The following is a 21,420-nucleotide window of genomic DNA, read 5'->3' as shown; positions in this document are numbered from 1 at the left end:
CTAAACCTACTATAATTCCACATTTCTCATTGTATGCTTTCATTTGAAACATACAGTCATAAATTAACAATTGCAATTCCTTGGGCCTTTTTGTCCATACAGGCCACCCCGCCCCCCCTTAAATTAATCCCATTTCCCTTCTATGCCACTCTTTAAGTGCTCATTTAATACTATTTAAATATTATACAAATTTCTGCCTCAGGTAGATATTTGTGCGATATTTAAGATCCCAGTGTAGGGGTTTGGTCTAAAACAAAGACAATTCTCTTCCTCCCACAGATGCTGTTTGAAGCTCTGGATCCCTCCAGCAGATTGTTTGTTACTTCAGATTTCATTATCCAGTGTCTTTTTAGTCTCCAAGCATATATTTTAACTGATATCTTTAAAACTGAAAATTAAAACTGCATGAAATAAACTATAAATGAAACAGGATCAAACAGTTTACACTTCCAAAGTCAACAATTCATCTTTTTAGGTGGAATAAACATTTCCCATTTTTTTTATATCTCATTTAATTACAGTAAAACCCAGTTATTAGAACTTGTCAGATTTGACAGGTACAAGCTAATCAAATTGCCAGTTTACAACATCAGCCCAGGTGCTCCTTTAACACTGTTCCAGTATCAGTTTGGAGAATATAAAGTGGTCAATAACCAAGCTGAAACTACATTATGCAATACTACAACATATTACAATAGATTTCCACAGCATTTTCTGCAGATTAATGTGAAATTTCAGTGTTCAAGCTCATCTCTTAGTATTAGCAGTTGAAAAATAACCAGGCAGTGTGCTAAACTTAAGATTGTATCTTTTTTGCACTAATGACATATAACAAATCCAATTAAATGCTTTTCAAATGGATCGCATTGCGATTTTGCTCCTATTTGTATCAAGATTTACAAATGCTAAACTCCCACATTACACCAGATAAAGGGTGAACTGGTAAGATATTGTGCAATGGGCAGATGTTGGGCTGATATTACAAATATAAAATTGGGGTGGGGGAAGAAATCAAATTTATGTTACCCCACCCCCACTGCTCTGATTCGGTACACTGCCTGACCATTTATATGGAAGGGGAACGCTGCATAACATCCAACAAGCTTTGTAAATAACTTGTAGTGTAGGGAATGCCACAAAACTAACTGTTCTGAAATAATCTTCAACATAAAACAATTTAAAGTATCAAAGATATAATGGATGCATTATAGAGCTGAGGACAGCATTACAGAAAACTGTATGGGGACTGCCGGTGCGATTATTTTTCCTCACAGGGAAGTTGGTAAACATGTGGAAAGAGCAGCCACAGGAGGTCATAGAGGGAGGTACAATATGGCAAAGAACATTCAGTCAGGTACTTGGATAGGAAAGATTTAGATGGAATTGGTTGAAACACAGGCAAGTAGGATTAACCTAGACACACAAAAACGAGAAAATCAGTAGACACTCGAAATTCAAGGCAAAACACAAACTGCTGCAGGAACTCAGCAGGCCAACAGTCAATGTTTTGGGCTGAGAACCTTCACCAGGACTCAACTTCAAGCAGACATCTTGGTTAGTCTGGATGAGCTGGGTCAAAGGGCTTGCTTTCAGAGTGCATAACACTGTTGGTTGCTTTAAGTGGGAGCTGACATTGTTCTCGTTTGAATATAGTGCTTTAGTAATCAACACGTCTGTCAACTAATACTTGCCTCTCCCTTCTAATGTTTATGGTGAACAATAATGGCCAGCAATACTCTGTCAAAGAATATTAACTACAAACAGAATGCTATCACAGTGCTTAATCAGTGGAATTCTGTTACTTATAATGATTAAATAATGCAGTTCAGAAATATTTAACCTTGTTTTAATATTACACTATCACTAAAGCATTATGATTCTTGAATAGCATTTAAAAGCACTTAATGAAAATAAACCTATAGATGCTTACTAACATTTTTTGTTTTAAATACATACCAAAACAAATGTATGAGCTGATATTTGTGTTTCATTCCAACCAGAAACAAATTCATAACATTTATAACAGGCCTTCAAATAGGGCTCCTCAAAATTACATCAATAACCCCTAGCCTATACCACTTCCTGCTGTGAACATAGACCTTGCAATATAAAATGTGCAAAGTGGTTTTCAACTACTAAGGCACTCAATTGTTTGAGGGGAAAAGAAGCATTAATGCTAATTTGCTAAATACCAAACACTGTCTTTTTCAAGAAGATAGGATTTTATTTCACTATTTAATTTGTGAATGCATTGTTCTTGCGGCAAATAATCTTTCTGCTTAATTCTCTCTGCCAAAATTTACTGCAAAGAAACCTTTTGGCCAAACTACCCCATACTACCATTCCCTACAACCCCCCCCCCACCCCCAACATCTTAATTGTATTTTACAGGAAGACCATTGAGAGTGTCCTGGTTGCATCTCCAACTGGCATTTGCATTACATCAGAAGTCTCTACAAAGGACTGTGAGAACAGCTGAGAGGATCACAGGGGTCTCCCTACCATCCATCGGGGACATTTATCAGGAGCACCATGTATGCAGCGTTCTTATTATTAAGGATCCCACCCATCCATCCAACATCCTCTGACTTTCTACCATATGGCAGGAGACTGCAATGCATAAAAACAAAATGAGAAACGGTTTCTTCCCTCAGGCCATTAAGATTCTGAACTCCCTGCCACATCACATTCAAGGTGTCACTTGTTAATCTGTTCTGTACTTCGCAATATTTAATTTATGCACTTCGATTTGTTTATTTATGTGTAATCCATATGTAGATTTCATCCTTACTTTCACAAGTTATTATGTGTTATGTATACTATAGTGCTTTACACCCCAGTTCGGAGAAACATTGTCTTGTCTGACAGCATACTTGACAATAAATTTGACTAGACTTGCCTGCAAACAGTTCTAATACCAGAACACTATGACACCAGCAGCAGACTGAGATGCAGAACTTGTTTCCTTATCAGTACTCAGTCTGAGGTCTCTCTCCACTAAGCAACCCAAGCGCACTAAATGATCTTGCTGTTGCCAAAACTACTGGAGGAGGCTAACCACTGATGAGAGGGTTAGGAAATTCAGCTCACAGCTGTGAATCACGGTACAATCATTGCTGGCAAACAGCCAGAGGCTGCTGCTGTACTCCAGCAAATCACCGACTTCTCGGAAGAGATGGAGATATGTAGGGGCTGTTATAGCCGTAACTACCCATAAACAGGATTGGACAAGTTGGCCCTGTTCTATCTGTAACATACGGGATAAAAGGAAAAATAGAAAAGAAAGAAAATACTGAGAAAAGCTCAGCACTGAAGCAACACCTCGGGGCAAAGAAAGATAAATTCTCTCTTCACATATGCTGCCTAATATGGAGAATACTTTGCATTTTTGCTTGCTTTTTGAAAAGAGAGCATTGCTGGTTTGGTGATTTCTGAGAATTGATAGTGTACAGAATTCGTTCCCACAGTCCCAGTCTCCTCCAGCAACGTGTTAATATTTGATTTGCTCGGAACACCTCTTTCCACACCCAATACATTCAAGTGCCACCCAGAACAACAGTCACCAATGAAACAGAATACCATTCCAGCCTACCGAAGAGCCTGAAGTACTCAAGGCTACAGTGGCAAATACATTGTAACTAGTCGAAAAGGACTAAAATGAGACAGAGATATACCGTAGATGTCGGATTATAAGCCGCTACTTTTTTCCCATGCTTTGAACAGCATTGAACATAGCGGCTTATAATAAGGTGCGGCTAATAGAAGGTTTTTTCCCATGCCGCCAAAACATTTTGCCTCGTAACAGTAGACCAATAAAATTGATGAGTAGTTCACAGAGGTCCAATGAAATTGTACGATAAATCAAGCGCACTTCACAAATTATTGTAAATCAGCCATTTGTACTCACCCTCATCAACATGGAAAACACTCGAAGAAAAGCATATGATGCAGCTTTTAAGTTAAAGGCAATCAATCTGGCGGTTGAACAAGGAAATCGAGCTGCTGCGCGTAATCTTGGCATACATGAATCGATGGTGAGACGGTGGAGATTTAATTTGGGACTGCCGCTTCAGGTCAGGAATGGCTCACGTGATATTAGACAGCAGTACAAGGGAGGGAGGGAGCGAAACTGAGGATTCCGCTGCACCGAAACTGCTAGCGATTCAGTAAACAAAAAAACAGTAAAACTCGTGTGTGAATGGTATCGGGCCAATAAGGACACAAGTGTCCGATGTTACCAAATACCGGTAGGTATAACAAAGTTTAGCCTTACCAAATATGTGTAGCGAGGGTTTGGTTTGGGGGAAAAAGGAGTATAAATAAGAGCAGAATGTAAGGGGAAGGCAAAACGCGTTCTGCAATAAAGCCACGCTGCACTGTAATCCGGTGTTGGTTGTCTCTCTTCCAAAACGAACACAGGGCAGAATTTGAAGCCCAACACGTGTAATATCTTTCTGTGTAAATATCTCATATTACAAGCGGCCGAAAATCCGGTCCGCCGGAAATCCAGTGCGCTGAAAATCCGGTCCGCCGGAAATCCAGTGCGCCGAAAATCCGTTCCGCCGGAAATTCGGTGCGGCCTAAAATCCGATGCGGCCTGTATAATTAAAAAATTGATTTTATTTCTAAAATTAGAGCCAGCGGCTTTTAATCAGGTGCGCTCTGTAGTCCGGAATCTACGGTAGTCATACAGCATAGAAACAGATGCTTCAGTTCAAATAATCCAAGCTGACCGAGAAGCCCCATCTAAGATAGTCCCATTCGCCAGCATTTGGCCTATAACCTTCTAAACCTTTCCAATCCATGTACTTGTCCAACTGTCTTTTAAAAGTTGTCATTTACCTGCTCAACCACTTCTGCTGGCAGCTAATTCTACATGCGTGCAAAAAAGAAGTTGCACCTCAAGATCCTCTTAAACCTATCCACCCTCACCTTAAAACAGAGCCATCTAGTTCTTGATACACTAACTATAGGAAAACGACTGAACATATTTACCTTTCTGATCCCAATTCTATCTCCTTTACCATAGCATTGGAGAGGGATAGAAACAGACAAGTTAGGAAAGTGTTTAATTGGTGTAAAGGGAAATATGAGGCTATCAGGCAGGAACTTGGAAGCATAAATTGGGAACAGACGTTCTCAGGGAAATGTACGGAAGAAATGTAGCAAATGTTCAGGGGATATTTGCATGGAGTTCTGCAAAGGTACCTTTCAATGAGAAAGGGAAAGGATGGTAGGGTACAGGAACCATGGTGTACAAAGGCTGTTATAAGTCTAGTCAAGAGGAAAAGAGCTTATGAAAGGTTCAAAAAAACTAGGTAACAATAGAGATCTAGAAGATTATAACGCTAGCAGGAAGGAGCTTCAGAAAGAAATTAGGAAAGCTGGGAGGGGCAATGAGGTGACCTTGGTGAACAGGATTTAGGAAAACCCCAAGGCATTCTAGAAGTATGTGAGGAGCAAGAGGATAAGACATGAGAGAATAGGACCAATCAAGTGTGACAGTGGAAAAGTGTGTATGGAACCGGAGGAGATAGCAGAGGTACTTAATACTTTATTCAGTATTCATTACAGAAAAGGATCTTGGCAATTGTAGGGATGACTTGAAGCGGACTGAAAAGCTTGAGCATGTAGATATTAAGAAGAGGATGTGCTGGAGCTTTTGGAAAGCATCAAATTGCATAAGTCTCTGGGACCAGATGAGATGTACCCCAGGTAGTGTGGGAGGTGAGGGAGGAGACTGCTGAGCCTCTGGTGATGATCTCTGCATCATCAATGGGGACAGGAGAGGTTCTGGAGGATTGGAGGGTTGCAGATGTTGATTCATTATTATAGGATTATAGAAATCTACAGCACATTACATGCCCTTTGGCCCACAAGAAAGGGAATAGAGATAGCCCAGGATATTATAGACCAGTGAGTCTTACTTCAGTGGTTGGTAAGTTGATGGAAAAGATCCTGAGAGGCAGGATTTATGAACATTTCCAGAGTCATAATATAATTAGGAATAGTCAGCATGGCTTTGTCAAAGGTAGTTTGTGCCTTATGACCCTGACTGAATTTTGAGGATGTGACTAAACACATTGATGAAGGAAGAGCAGTAGATGTAGTGTATATGGACTTCAGCAAGGCATTTGACAAGATACCCATTCAAGGCTTATTGAGAAAGTAAGGAGGCATGGGAACCGGGGGAACATCGCTTTGTGGATCCAGAATTGGCTTGCTCACAGAAGGCAAAGAGTGGTTGTAGACGGGTCATATTCTGCATGGAGGCTGGTGACCAGTGGGGTGCCTCAGGGATCTGTTCTGGGACCCTTTCTCTTCATGATTTTTAAAAATAATCTGGATGAAGAAGTGGAGGGATGGGTTAATAAATTTGCTGATGACACAAGGTTAGAGGTGTTGTGGATAGTGTGGAGGGCTGTCAGAGGTTACAGTGGGACATTGATAGGATGCAAAACTGGGCAGAGAAGTGGCAGATGGAGTTCAACCCAGATAAGTGTAAAGTGGTTCATTTTGGTAGGTCAAATATGATGGCAGAATATAGTATTAATGGTAAGAGTCTTGGCAGTGTGGAGGATCAGCGGGATCTTGGGGTCCGAGTCCATTGGACACTCAAAGCTGCTACACAGGTTGACTCTGTGGTTAAGAAGGCATACAAGTGCATTAGCCTTCATCAATCATGGGATTGAATTTAGGAGCCAAGAGGTAATTTGCAGCTATATAGGACCCTGGTCAGACCCCACTTGGAGTACTGTGCTTAGTTCTGGTTGCCTCACAACAGGAAGGATGTGGAAATCATAGAAAGGGTACAGAGGAGATTTACAAGGATGTTGTCTGGATTGGGGAGAATGCCTTTTGAGTGAACTCAGCCTTTTCTCCTTGGAGCGACAGAGGATGAGAGGTGACCTGAGAGAGGTGTACAAGATGATGAGAGGCATTGATCGTGTGGATAGCCAGAGGCTTTTTCCCGGGGCTGAAATGGCTAGCACAAGAGGGCACAGTTTTAAGGTGCTTGGAAGTAGGTCCACAGGAGATGTCAGGGGTAAATTTGTTTTCTTTTGGGTGTTTTTTTAAAAAGAAACACAGAGAGTGGTGAGTGCGTGGAATGGGCTGCTAGCAGCGGTGGTGGAGGCGGATATGATAGGGTCTTCGAAGAGACTCCTGGACAGGTACATGGAGCTCAGAGAAACAGAAGGCTATGGGTAACCTTAGGTAATTTCTACGGTAAGGACATGCTCAGCACAGCTTCGTGGGCCGAAGGGCCTGTATTGTGCTGTAGGGTTTCTATGTTACCTTATCTATGCTCCTCATGAATTTATACATCTGTATGAAATCACCTCCCAGTACCCTACACTGAAGGAATAAAGTCACATGCACAACGTGCTGGAGGAACTCAGCAGATTGGGCAGCATCTGTGGAAATGAACAGTCAACGTTTCCGGCCGAGACCCTTCGTCAGGAGCATGTCCAACCTCTCCCTATAATATAACCTAGTGCCACAAGTCCTGGCAGTATCCCTGTAAATCTTTGCTGCATTCTTTCCAGTTTAAACAACATCTTTCCTTTCGCAGTGTAACCAAACCTAAACACAATACTTCAAGTGCAGCCTCGCCACTGTCCTGTAAAACCACGATTACCTCCCAACTTCAAGACTCAATGCCCTGACTTTGAAGGCCAAAAGCCTTCTTCACTGCAATGTCTACCTGTGACTGTACTTTCAGGGAATCGTGTACTTGTACTCCAAATTTCCTCTATTCTACAACAGTCCCCAAGACCGTGTAGTTCCCTGTGGAAGTCCAACTTGGATTTAACTTTCCAAAGTGCAACACCTCACACTTATCAAAATAGATTCAACATAAAGTATCCCAGTCTTCAGGAACACTACCAAGTTCTAACTGAAGACATTATACAGATATACCAAACAAAAAATAAATCAAAATTGTAAATTTAGTTTGATTAATAACCAAGTGGTATGATTTTCCCCCCAAATATTAATTATTCCCAAAAATGACTGCAAACTGGATCAAAATTATATTTAAAAGCAGTTTATATGTCCCCTCCCCAAGGAAATCTTAAAGTAATTATCAATTATACTTTCTAAAATATGTTGCTTTCTTGTAGAACAATGACATTCTTTTAAATATATACAGGAAGAAATCAACCATAGGTAAGACATTTGTATTTTACCAATGCCATAAATTCTCACTCCTGTCTTCAATAAGAACATGCCAAGTTAATGAAAATGCACAGAACTACACTTAAAATGTAGAAAATTTTAAACTAATAAATTCCACTTCATTTGCAATGAAGCAGAAATTTATACACAAATGTCACATCTGTAACTGAATGATAACAAGAACCTTGTTTTTCTTTTATTAAAAAGAGTTCACTTCAAACTATATAATTTGAAGTTTCCTGTTCTCAATGTCCCATGTAGCTGTATTTGTGACAGTATTCACTAAATGAGCTGAAGCAAACAGATTTTGACTGTGCTGGTTTGTAATTAATTAAATTCAACTGTATACCTATTTATGTCAAATATATTTTGAAGGCTAAATAATTTGTATCATATTGTGTCATGTAAACCAGCCTCCATAGACTGTTTACACTTCCTGTTGCCACAGAAAGGTAGCCAAAAATATCAAAGATCCCTCATTCTGCCTCTAAAAGGTACTGTTTATTTTATATGCAATTTGTTTTGTACCAACATCACTTCTGGTTCGTAAGCTATCTGTTTATCATTTCCCACATAGGTTAATTTGGATTTCAACTTTAAAGACATCCATCTACATGCACTTTTTATTTGCCCTTGAAACAGCAACATATGTGCAACTTAAGCTTTCTTAATTTTGGTAAACATTAGGTAGATGTACTTTGAAGGAAGTATTAAGTTTATTGTTCATCACTGTTAAGCTATCGTTGTGGCAAGAGTTCACTTTAGTCCATGGCATAGCTATAGCAAGGTGCATGTATTAGCTTGTTTAATGATGATCATGATAATAATCAAAAATATTGGTATATTAACTCATGCAATATTTCTGTATTGAATTTAATGTATTTTACTTAACCTTCTGCAGTTTCACAAGTTTTCTCATTAGAAACCCTGAAAAAAGCTTCCAGCTTGGGTGATTTTTGAAAAGGTGTTTAATTCCCTACCTAGCTTTGTATGCAATGCCCTCTGAGAGCAGTAGAATGAAAAGATAACTTATCTTCAAAAGTCCATGGACTAGAGACGTGCCACCCATACGCTACAATGTCAGCGTCTGACCCCAGCAACATTGATCACTGAGCCCTGGAAGTCAGGTCAGAATATGGCACATCATCACATCTTCGTTGCACTCAAGCAAAATTACAAATAGCATAGCTGCAGCACGAACTTGTCTTGCCAGGGCTGAAGTGGCAAAAATTAAGAGCATCATATGCCAAGTATGAAATCAAAATGCTAATAGAGAAAGCACGTATGGAGGCTACATTGAGTGCATTCAATGAGAAGCATGAAGCCTTAGCAGAGGCAAAGGTGTATGAAACAACAGACTTCGACAATGGTGGTCATCTCTCTGAGAAGGTGACTGAAGAACTGACCAATGGTGCAAGCCCTCTAATGTGACATGGTTGCTCAAAAGAGGATGAAATCAAAGGACCAAAGATAAGAACCAGTTTCCTGTGATGCTTCACATCAAATCTTTACCCAGTTCTCCTGAACTTGCATCCTCTGCTTCAGATTCAAATCTAAAGAAAAATTAACCATCATTTAAGGTAGAAAGTGATAAGTGTCCAAAGTCACCCAATTTGAAAATACAATGGTGTTCACCACTTAATAAGAGCACACCAGGGCTGAACAGTGCACCAAATGCATCAGTAGTTCATCTTTCTACAGAAGCTACCACAGAACCAACTACACAGCCCTCACTCGCTGCACCAGGCTGTGGTGATAAATCACTGTTGGACAATAGTTTGAGTGAGATGCTAAGTCTGGCCAGAGAAACCCTGAGGCAAAGTCAGTCCGATTGTGGATATAACAATCATCGGTATAGTGGTGGAGAAACTGCAGAGGGTGGCAAGGAGAACTGGAGAACAGTAACAATATATTACAGAACAAGAATGGGCAGACGGTGCAGCAAGCACCGGTGGTCTCCAGGAAACGGAGCCAAGAAACTATTGACATTCCGGAAGAACTAGACCCAGATACAGCTGTAAATTCAGGGCCAGCACCTTGGGCTACTAGTTCCAGCACCTCCGCAGCAGAGCACGGCGGGGAGCAAACTGAGCATCCATCAGATATAGATACTTCCCCGCAAGTTCTAAAGAAACTTCGGAAGTCACTGGAAGCAAAGCCAATAGATTTGTTGTGGAGTCAATAAAGTTCTGCTTACCCCTGCCAACTCTCATTGACTGCTATTGTATTCCCAACAGGTATGAAATCCCAACTCCTGAAGCTGCACACAGTCATTCACACCTTAAGGACATCGTTGACAAAATCCCCTTACCTCACTCTTCCACTGAGATTCTCCTGTGTTTGGCAGAAACATTGTCTGTGCGCATAAGGTATGTGAACAGCACAACAATCAGCTTGACACCTTATGCTCAATGACTGGACCTGAGTTGGATCATAGTCTGCCACGATGGTGCTCACCAGACCACTACCAGTGCATTTAAGACTAACGTCTGAAGGATGGGCACCCAAGTCATTTCACAGCTTGGCGCAATTGTAGGCAACCTCTCAACACAGAGTACCAGAATTGGGTAGAGGTTAGAATCCTTCTTGTTTAAAGACAGGTGTATGAAAAGAAATGTAGTACATCACAAAGCAGGAACTTCTCACAAAGCAAAGTCTCCTTGGTAAATGTTGTCCCTTTATTGGATCTGAGGGGCTACAGTGAGTTGGAGGACACATTAAGAAGGCACAGCTCATTTCTGAGGAAACTCATCATCCTGGGTAAGCATCATGTAACCTTTCGGCTCATCAGACTTCACCATGGAAAAGAATGTCATCTTGGCCGACATTTTATTGAGGAGCTGTAAGAGCAGCAGGTTTATGGATTGTTGGAGGAAAGCAAACAATCAGTAGCCTAGGCTACATTTGTGTGATACATCGCAAGTTGCGGGGTAGACAGCAGGAACAGAAGATTCGTTTGAACACAGACCCTGTGTTTAAGCATGTGGGTTTGGAGGTGTTTGGCCCATAGTCCATTAATTCACGGAAAACACATGAGAGTCATGCAAATTCTAAACATGGGGCTGTTATTTTTACATGTACGAGCACACATGCTATTTGCATCAAAGTAATAAAAAAAATGGACTCATTCAGCTTCATCAATGCCCTCCGCTGTTTCTTCACAATCAGGGGACCAATTTCACTGGAGCTTGTAGAGAGCTTCAAATTGATGCTATATGCTGCAAAGACAACTATGTGAATAACTATTTTTCCAATCAAAGTCAAGCATGGATTTTCAAACCCCACCCCCCCTGCCATGTTTCACATAGAGGATGATTCATAGGAAAGGACGACTTGCATCACATGCTGGATTTCCAATGCAATGCTCCTTAAAATGGGCCTTTGAAGCTCACATGCAAAATCCTGACAACCTTCATGGCGGAGGTTACAGCTACTGTAAACTCCAGGCCAACTTACTTCAGTCTGTACATATCCAGATGAGCATCATATTTTGATGCCTGCTCTGCTTCTGACTCAAAAGCTTGGCTCTCCTCCTGTTCTGCTAGGTCACTTTAACAATGCTAACCGATACAGACAGGAAGGGGGGCAGGTCCGGAGTTTGGCCAAAACCTTTTGGCTGAGGTGGTGAAGAGAGTATATTACCAATCTCCAGAGTCAGAGAAAATGGAAAACTATAAGGTTAGTCACACAAATCTTCGAGTGAAGATGGGAAAATTAGGAAAATTGAAGAGAGAACCATTAAAGATGGCATAGTAAGACTTTTTTTAGACCAGTCTCTGAAACCATCCATTCTTTTCCCAAAAACTCAATGAAATGATCATTTGATTTTTAATTTCAGTAGTTGAGTTTGACATCACAGTTAACAAGCAGAGGGTGTTCTGCCTCTAGAGGCACTGTTCATTTTGTATGTGGTTTATTTTGCACAAACATCACTTGCTGTTTATAAGCTTCCCCCCCACCCCAACATCATTCCCTGCACAGGTCAATTTGGATTTTGAGTTGAAGCAAACACATCCATCTCCATCCACTCTTTATTTGCCCTTGAAACAGCAATTTATCTGTGAGTCTTTAAGTTTTCTTAATATTGGTAATTATTTGGTAGATGTACTCTGAAGGAAGTATTACGTTTATTGTTCATCACTATTAGGCTAATGTTGCGCCATGAGTTCACTCTAGTCCATGACATAACTATAGAATGTTGCATGTGTGTATTTCCTTGTTTAACGCTGATTGTGCGAATAATCAATAATCAGTATATTCAGGCTTGAGATGATTCTGTATTGAATTGAATCCGTATTTTATTTAACTTTCTGCAGTTTCACAAAGTATCTCATTAAAAATCCATAAAAACCCAGAAGAAAGCTTCCGGCTCACAGGTGATATTTGAGAAGGAGTTCAATTCCCTGCTTAGCTTTGTATGCAATGCACCTCAGGGCAGTAGACTCCTTCCACGCCATACATTCTATCTGCTCCCTCTTCCATTGAGCAGAAGATACAAAAGCCTAAAGCATGTACCACCAGCTTCTATCCCATTTTTATAAGACTGCAGTACAATAAAGATCAGTAGCACCTTCTCCTCACTGACACATTTCAAGGTTATATCGTTACCCCCACTGCTCTACATTCTCTAAGCTCACAGCACAAACACCATGTATAATTCACCAACGTTGCTGATGAAGAGGTGACAAAAAGAAAAATAGATCGGCTGGTTAAATGGTATTGCAACAAGCTCACACTCAAAATTAGCACGACCCAAGATACGATTGTGAAGATACGATTCAGGAAGAAGTTGGGAGAACACACAACAGTCTTCCTTGAAGGATCTGTGGTGGAAAGGCTGAACAGCTTCAAGTTCCTCAGTATCAACATTTCAGAGGATCATTTTGGGCCCAAGACATTGATGTAATCACAAAGGTAGTACGGCAGCAGCTCTACTTCATGAGCAGTTTAACAAGATTCAGTATGTCATCAAAGATTCATCTAAATTTCTACAGATGGATGGTGGAGAGTATTCTAATTGGCTACATCACTGTCTACTACGAAACGTCCAATATGCAGGATCAAAAGATGCTGTAGAGGGTTATAAATTCTGCCACCTCCATCATGAGAACAACCCTCCCCTCCATCGAGAACATTTTCAAAAGACAGTGTCTCAAGAATGTGGCATCCATTACTAAGGACCTTAGGTGCATTGCATACTAAGGTATAGCAGCCTGAGGACCCACACTCAATGCTTTAGGAGCAGCTTCTTTCCCTCCACCTTCAGATTTCTGAACAGTCCATGAACACGACTTTGTTATTCCTGTTTTGCACTATTTATATTTGTAAATTGTCATAAGTTTTGTGTCTTGCGCACACTACCACAAAATAAATTTCATGACATTTCAATGATAATAAACCTGATTCTGAACATTTGACCTCAATCTAACGAGATATGGTCCTTGCACCTTACTGTCTACCTGCATGTCACTTTCTCTAATTGTAGCACTACAATCTGCATTCCATTGCATTATTACCTCAATGTATGCATTTTTAAATTACCTGCAAGGATTATATGCAGAACAAAGTTTTTCCACTGTATGTCAGTAGATGCAACAAGAAGTGCCAGCATAAGAAAAATGTTCCAAAAACACATCTGCGGAAAGAGCAAGTTCCTCTATTTCAAAGTTCAATTGTTTTTCTTTCCTCAAATCCTACCTGGCCTGCCAAAAGTTCCAACATTTCCAGTTATATTTCAGTTGCTAGCAGCTGCTGTCCTTTTCATTTACAAAATGGTCAACATCATTTGATACTTGCTCCTTTGGCCACCTCCACCATGAGCTAATGCTCACCTACAGTTGTGAAATAAGATCACCATGTAACACAATATGGTGGAATAAAAACACCTTTACTTTTGCAGTTAAGACTATTCAAAATACAAGTTACCACTGAAACATAAAATTCCAATGCTAAAATTCATAAAGGAGGGAATTTAACCCATATACTGTCCGTGTTAGTAGTTTAAATGCAAATCATTTTGGGTTTGAGGATTTTCTAGAATGTTCTATTGCAATCAAATGTTTACTCTGCTGGATTTATACCAAAGGCAATAGAGAAAATAGATCTGTACTTGTATAGCATTTTTCAACAATATTTAACTATTGAGCAAACCATTCAACATAGATAAGGTGTTCAAGGAACAAAGTAGTATTAAGCTAACAAAAAAAGTGATAAGCCACTGAAGATGTTGGAATACATGTAAAGCTTTGCACAGAAAACTTGGCTATGATGAAAAGAAATCAAATTGAAGGACCATAGCTACCTTCAGAGCTAAAAGTGACAAACAGCCAATAACTTGATGGGAAAACAGGAATGGTAATTTTATAATCAAGGTATTGAGTTGATGGGGGAATTTAGTGCGATTGAAGGCATCGGTTTTGAAAGAAGGGAGCTATGAGGCTAACAAAGCATAGAAAAGGGGCAATTTTTGAATAAAGCTAGAGGCAAAGGCATGGAAAGCGATTCAGGAAAAGATACTCAGAGCAGGACCAGGCAACTTTATACTGATGGTAAGCATATTCTTAGTGATGGCACAGGTGCTAGCTTTGAAACAACTTGGTGTTAAGTTAACACCAAGGTTGTGAACACACTGGCTCTTTTGCATTCATAGAGATGGAGCAAGTCAGTGTTTAGGGCACAAAGTTTGTTCCGGGAACAAAAAAAAACTATTTTAATATACTCAGTGTTCCTTTGAAAGACATGTCCAAAATCCTGTGCTGAATTTAATTAGCAAGCAGTCCGATAATTTAGAAAGATTGCAGAAGGGTCATGAGAAACAACTGAGGGTTAAATCTGGGTACCATTAGCACACATGGAAAATATACTTTTGGATGATACTGCTGACATTGCATGTACATAAGAAAGTGGACCATAGGCAAATTCTTTAAGGCACCAGAGCTAACAATGACAGCTTGTGAAAAGATGCCAGCTGTGACAACCATGCTAATAGACAAGTGAAATCCTATTTGCTGTACCAGAGGAAATTGATATGATCTTAAAAAGTGCAGGGATAAATTAATTTCATCACAATCATGCAGGATGCCATTACTGGTTTAGTTTGGAGCAGTTCCCATACTGCTGTAGTATAGGAAATGTTAGAGGTTACACTATGTTCAAGGCCTAAAGATGGGAGTTTGGAAATGGGCTAGTAGAATGAAGGCCTGGAGTTATGCAAGGAGCAGCAACAAGATTTAAGAGAGACAAGTACTATTAATAACAGTTCATATGAATCATAGAAAGCTGCTAAATCATAGAAAGTTGCAACTTCAATACTTCAGTCGTAAGCAGCTCAGAGCGATAGGTGGATCTTACAGGTGAGCTTAAAGGGCCTGAAAGGACATAGAAGAAAGGTTAGTTTGAAATCAAGGCCAGTCAATACTAAAAAAATTAGGCACATCGCTTATACAGTCACAGTCTTGTGACAAAATTCTCAAAGCTTCTTGACATTGTGACTAGAGACAAGGGTTCTTGAAATTCTAGAACCTTGTGCCTTTACAGTCAATGAAATGTTTTAAGTGCTATCACTATTATTTTACACTTTAGTATCTTTCATGGGCTTCGGTCACTGCAATATGTTTCAGAGCATATGCAATTTTTTTTGAAGCGCAGTCATAGTTGTCATTCAGCTTGTTCTGCATTAATATTGTACATTTGTTCTGGACATAGTTTGCCATTTCTGATGTCAAAAGTCATATCCCACACAAAAACCTCCAAGTGGACAATTTAAATTGTATGCAATGTCTAGTTGGAGTAATGAGTATTGATTAGGAAGAAACTCATTTTGGAGGAGAATGTCAAAATTGAATACATACATAAAAAAGAGAAACAAGATCTTTAATTAAAAGTTTGAAACTGCAAGCCACAACCTTTAAAGTTTAGAAGTGCATTTTTATTAAGAACTTCCACTGAATTGTGAATACATCATTCCAAATCACTGACAGATTCTCTCTCAATTTTAATCCTTTGACACATTATAGGACCTCTCCACAATAAAGGAAGGCAGACAGAATTGGTATAGGTTTCCATCACAGTTCAGACAGCAGCACTGAAAGATCACTGCAATTCTCCACTGACTACACTTTCTTTTTTATACGAGTTTTGTTTTTTTCTAAAAAGTTTATAATTTGAATTTCATCGTGCAATTCTACAAGTGGATTACCTACTTTCATTTCTGACTTCACACCAAAACTCCCTGTAGCAGAATATGGGATATTTTTGTATTTTATATTGAATACTTTATGAATGCAAACAAGAGAGAAACTACAGATGCTGGAAATCCAAGCAATACAACGCACACAATGCTGAAGGAACTCAGCAGGCCAGGCAGCATCTACGGGAAAAAAAAAGTACAGTCGACTATACTTTTTTCCTTAAATGTTACCCAGCTTGCTGAGTTCCTCCAGCACTTTGTGTGTGTTACTTTACTAATGCAGTTGGGAAATTACTCTTAGACTGCAGGGGCAAAAAAAAGTTTACTAGGATGATTTGAATTCAGATTTCACAAGTAAACATTAAATACAGGGGATTCTAGTTAATTGGGACTCATGGGGACCAGTACAATTTTGGACCAATTAAACAGCTGCCCAAATTAGCCAAAGTTTCATTGAAATAGTTTAAAAAGTATATTTAAAAAAAAGACAACCTACTATTTAAATGAGTAACAAACTAGGTAATTAAATGAAATACAGAACAAATTAGAACAGTACCAATACTACTACAGTCCTATAAAATTGTATGAATTCATTATAGTTATAGAAGGTGTGCGCGCTATAATGTTCTTTTGGTTAACTGTAAATGAACAGGCACAGACATCTAGTACAGAGAGTGGACTCTCTTCATATAATGCTTTCAACGAATGTATCCTCCAAATCTTAATTTTCATTGTAACATTCGAGATGATTGTTGATACCTTCAAATTCTTTGTAGTTCCCAACTTGAATTAGTGACATTGTTTCATTTTCACTCCCAGCAGTTTCTGGCACCTCTAAGCCTCAATGCTTGAAACCGCAGTGAGCAAAAGCAGTTCTGAATTGTCTTACTGCTCGTTTCTCGCTGACTATCAGTGACAAAAATCACTGCTTTTTGAACAGAAACACAAGCAACTGTCACTATTTAGAAACCACTTGCTCTAAGCACAGTCACACATTCATGCGATTGACACTAGTTTTCTGTTTCAGCAAACAGTATGTGTCCCAATTAAGCAACACAGTGTCCCAAATAAACAAAGGGAATCCTGGCTATTTTCTCAATTAGTTTTTGTTCTTTAAGAGTTGTCTGAAATAAGTGGCTGTCCTGATTAACCGTAATCTACTATTGTCCAACCATGGCTCTCTTGTTAAGGACATAACTAAAGCCAACCCTAAAGACAAACTACGAATACGTGCAATGGAACTGGTAGCAAACAATGTTTGACAAACACATGTATCTACTACCATGGATAGTTATAGGTCTGTTAGTCTAACTCCTTATGACAACCGTTGTTATTACATTGATAAGAATTTCACAACACGCTCCCCATTCTCCCACTCACACAAATTAGGTGCATAGGCAAAACAACAAGTACTTAATCAGTTTAGTTTAAAACACTATGAGTTTTGCAATACAATAAACTACAACAGATAGAAAAGTGTGCAAACACATCTTTCATTATTTGGCGAGCCATAATTTGACATCATTTCAACTGGGTAGTTCGAAATTCAGTAACTGATGTTGCTTTAAAACAGAATGCCATTCATTACAAAGATAAACATTATGGATATGGTTTGATCTTATTTTAATTACTCACACAAAATTTTGCATGAAGGTACCACAGTATTATAATTGCATTCATATCGCTGCCTAACTTTAGTTAAAATTTCCACATTCATTCAAGAGCAGAGCCAAAGAATCTTTCAAAACTGGTACACCATACAGGAAAACACCAGACCCCAACTAAATCAAGTAAAAAATAACTGGATGTAATGCACATGAACAGAAGTTTAACAGCAACTTAAGCACTGATAAACAATATCTACATAAAATCACGGACACTTTACTTGTCGATCAGATTGAGTGCTATCGATGTAAACCAGATTAAATGATGCAACGCAATGAAACCGTTTCATAAGCACTAAAATCTGATCTGGTTTTCCTCCCCCCCCCCCCCCCCCCCCCCGCATAATGCAAACTTTATTATAAATCACACAGAATATTCAGTTTCAAATTGTCAGTTAAAATCCAAACTGCGGCCTACTATTTTCGTTACTCAAGCGAAAAGCTATATAAACTGTCCAGGTATAACAGAAGGGCCTAAACGAAACAATATTTATGCATACTCCACCTCGAAAAGTTACAACTGTCCTCCAACATTAAAAAGTGGAATGAAGCGAATAATAATTAACGTAAACTTCCATTGTAAAATTTTTGTTAAGTTCAATAACTGCAAGTTTAAGTACGGAAATCCTCATCGTTTTCGTCTGACAACCTGGACACGATATTGTTACTCCCATAAAACAAATAATCTACTGGAATTGCCGGCAAATCCAGATTGCTAAAAACTTAACTCCCTCGTTTTGAATTGATTTTACATTTATCTTTGTATTTCAAAAAAATATTCTAGTTCTCACGCAAATAATGGAATAATCTTCAATAACTGTTTCAGTCAGATACGCCCATTTTTAAAAGTTAAAATATTGTAATTGACAATAAACTGCATCCGTGCGATATTTTGTGCGTTGTCAGCATCTACAATTAGTTTTAACCACGCTTTCTTCCGAGCGTGGACCCGTCCCTAAACACTGCAGAGGCTTCATCTCTTTGGCAGACGCCAGGAACAGGAATTCTTAACGATTTGTGGCTGTCGTCTTACAATTAGGGATTCAAAAGTACTTCCAAATACTGATTAAATACACTACAGCAGAGAAGCAAAAAAAAAGTACCGGGAATATAACATCAAACGGCGTATTGATACTGACTTTCGTTTCATCAATTTCTTTTTCATTTAATGTATACGTGAAACATGTTGATACAAATGGGGCATTGCAGCCATTCAGCACCGACCTAATAAAATTCACCAAAAAACCTTAAGGAGTGTTGACGCTACGCCAGATCGTGCCCGTAGCAAATAGCGTTGCACACGAAAAAAGTGCGATATTTACAAAGCAAAATTATTGAAATATCAAAATTAACAATGAATTAATTCTGAACAGTTGCAATGCGGGTCGTGAGAAGCTTGCTTTGAACAACAGCACCAATCCCTTTAATGAAAGGAAGAAACCATCTAATACACCGAAGACTAACTTATTAAAAATAATAACATTTAAAATGTGGTTTTCGTAAAAGTGCAGTTTCTAGCAGGAGCTCCAAGCGCTTTATACACTTCCTCTCAATCAAATTTTACAACTCGAGTAATCACAAAATGATTACGCTCGGGGGGGGGGGGGGGGCTGGAAAAATATAAACTTTTCAGAATAGCTTTTCAATAAGGAGAGGAAATGGTTATAAACGTAGATAGTCGAATATTAAACAGAAAGATGTTGATAACCAATGAAACAGAACTGATTGAAATACATTTCTTATCAAATGAGAATGCATGTTAGATATTAAAAGTCAAATGCTTCACTCTACAATGAGACCTATCAGGCAGGTCGATGACAGCGTGATGGGAAAAAGATTTGTCTTTAGCAGGTTATGCAAGCACGGTGGGTATACTTATGGATAATACGGCAATGACCAAAAACAGAACCGTTTTGTGAATAAGAACAACTATTCTCAGATATATTTGGCATAACCGAAATATCATTGCTCATTTAGTAAGTTTGCCAGCAACGAACAGTCATTCTGAGCAATAGACGATACATATCATTATAACACACAAACACCACGCTTCAAAACCTCGCACATGTACGCCACAATTTGACAGAATTTACTCATTGAACAGCAATCACGTTGCACTAAAACTAGGACATTGATATTAGCGACCAAAACAGATAAAATCCCTTATTTGTAACATTTATAAGCAACCGATTAATTAAAATGAAATCTCCACCAGTCCAAACTACTTACCCGAAGAGCACGATATCAAAAACACAACAAACGCAAGCTTGGTACCAGCTCCCATGGTTTGAGTTTTTGGACAGCTTTAAGAAAATAGACTAATTGAGATAACAACGTTCGCTGTTTCGCTTCCAAAGCAAAGAAAATTCTTTGCGACTCCACCACGTCTCCTGACTAGTTACTGGCTGCGATCCACCTTTTTCTTCCTCAGTGGGCAACTTCATTCACAAAAGATAGGAATTTGAGCAGCTCACACTTTGGTTTTTTTTTAAAAAGACATCAACAGAATTAGTTTCGTCGATCAAAGACCGTGCAAACAAAAAGAAACGCAATTCGTATAGAAGGATGAGGAAGGATGGAAGAAAAGCCACGGTACAAATCCTCAGCTCCTTTCATGGGAATGGTGTACTCGAAGTCTCCCGGAATTCATAATTAGCAAAGTAGGCCTAAGTCCAAAATGGCGTTGACTTGTTTTTGTTTCCTCCCCCCACCCCCTTTACACTCACCCTAGAGATTTTTTTAACGAAGGGAGGCTCGCCTCCCAATCAGAGAAGGGGCCGTGGCCTTGATTGACACTCGCAGCGAGCCATTCAATGCCACGTTTGCGCTTTACGTCACCCTGATTGACATGCTCGCTCCTCCCGTGATCGTCAACAAAAGGCGCGTTTATTATTGGATGCGGACCAATCACCTTCCAGCAGTGTGGGAGGGGCTTTTGGTGTGTGTGTGTGTGTGTGTGTGTGTGTGTGTGTGTGTGTGTGTGTGTGTGTGTGTGTGTGTGTGTGTGTGTGTGTGTGTGTGTGTGTGTGTGTGTGTGTGTGTGTGTGTCCGCCCGCGTCGTCAATGTTTTTTAGCGGCCCAAGTTCAACCGAACTTGATAGCCGTGATTGACATTCACGTGATCCCTTCACGGGGAACTGTGATTTCTGTGATTTACACGCGTGGAAGTGGATTGGCTGAGCGAGAGGGCCGGGAAATGCCAGATTTACGATAACGATAATATTAAAGGAATCTGATGACTGGAAGGAAATGATTGCAAAACATGTTTGGGATCGGTGCTGAACATTGGAATGTTGTTACCTCAAAAAAGTGTTGTTGTCACTCAAACATAACATCAAGAAGTTGCTACTTTTTCAAAGTATTAGCAATAAAGATAGTTAAAGTTATTGC

The 21,420-nt window shown here is 39.4% G+C and overlaps 1 protein-coding gene across 2 annotated transcripts in view; it reads right to left on the bottom strand.

Annotated features, from left to right (window-relative positions):
* acvr2aa (activin A receptor type 2Aa) overlaps positions 1–20,727 on the bottom strand; it is a 145,106-nt gene extending 124,379 nt beyond the window's left edge. Inside the window, exon 1 of one of the 2 annotated variants that reach the window (XM_073026022.1) lies at positions 20,260–20,727. In XM_073026022.1, coding sequence (XP_072882123.1) covers positions 20,260–20,314 — 55 coding nt within the window. In that variant the 5' untranslated portion in view covers positions 20,315–20,727. The remainder of the gene's footprint in view (positions 1–20,259) is intronic. The other variant, XM_073026030.1, reaches the window with a different exon arrangement.
* Between the last annotated feature and the right edge of the window lie 693 nt (positions 20,728–21,420).

This window comes from Hemitrygon akajei, chromosome 2, assembly GCF_048418815.1.
Source record: "Hemitrygon akajei chromosome 2, sHemAka1.3, whole genome shotgun sequence".
Lineage (NCBI taxonomy): Eukaryota > Metazoa > Chordata > Chondrichthyes > Myliobatiformes > Dasyatidae > Hemitrygon > Hemitrygon akajei.
This window is presented reverse-complemented; position numbering and strand designations above follow the sequence as displayed.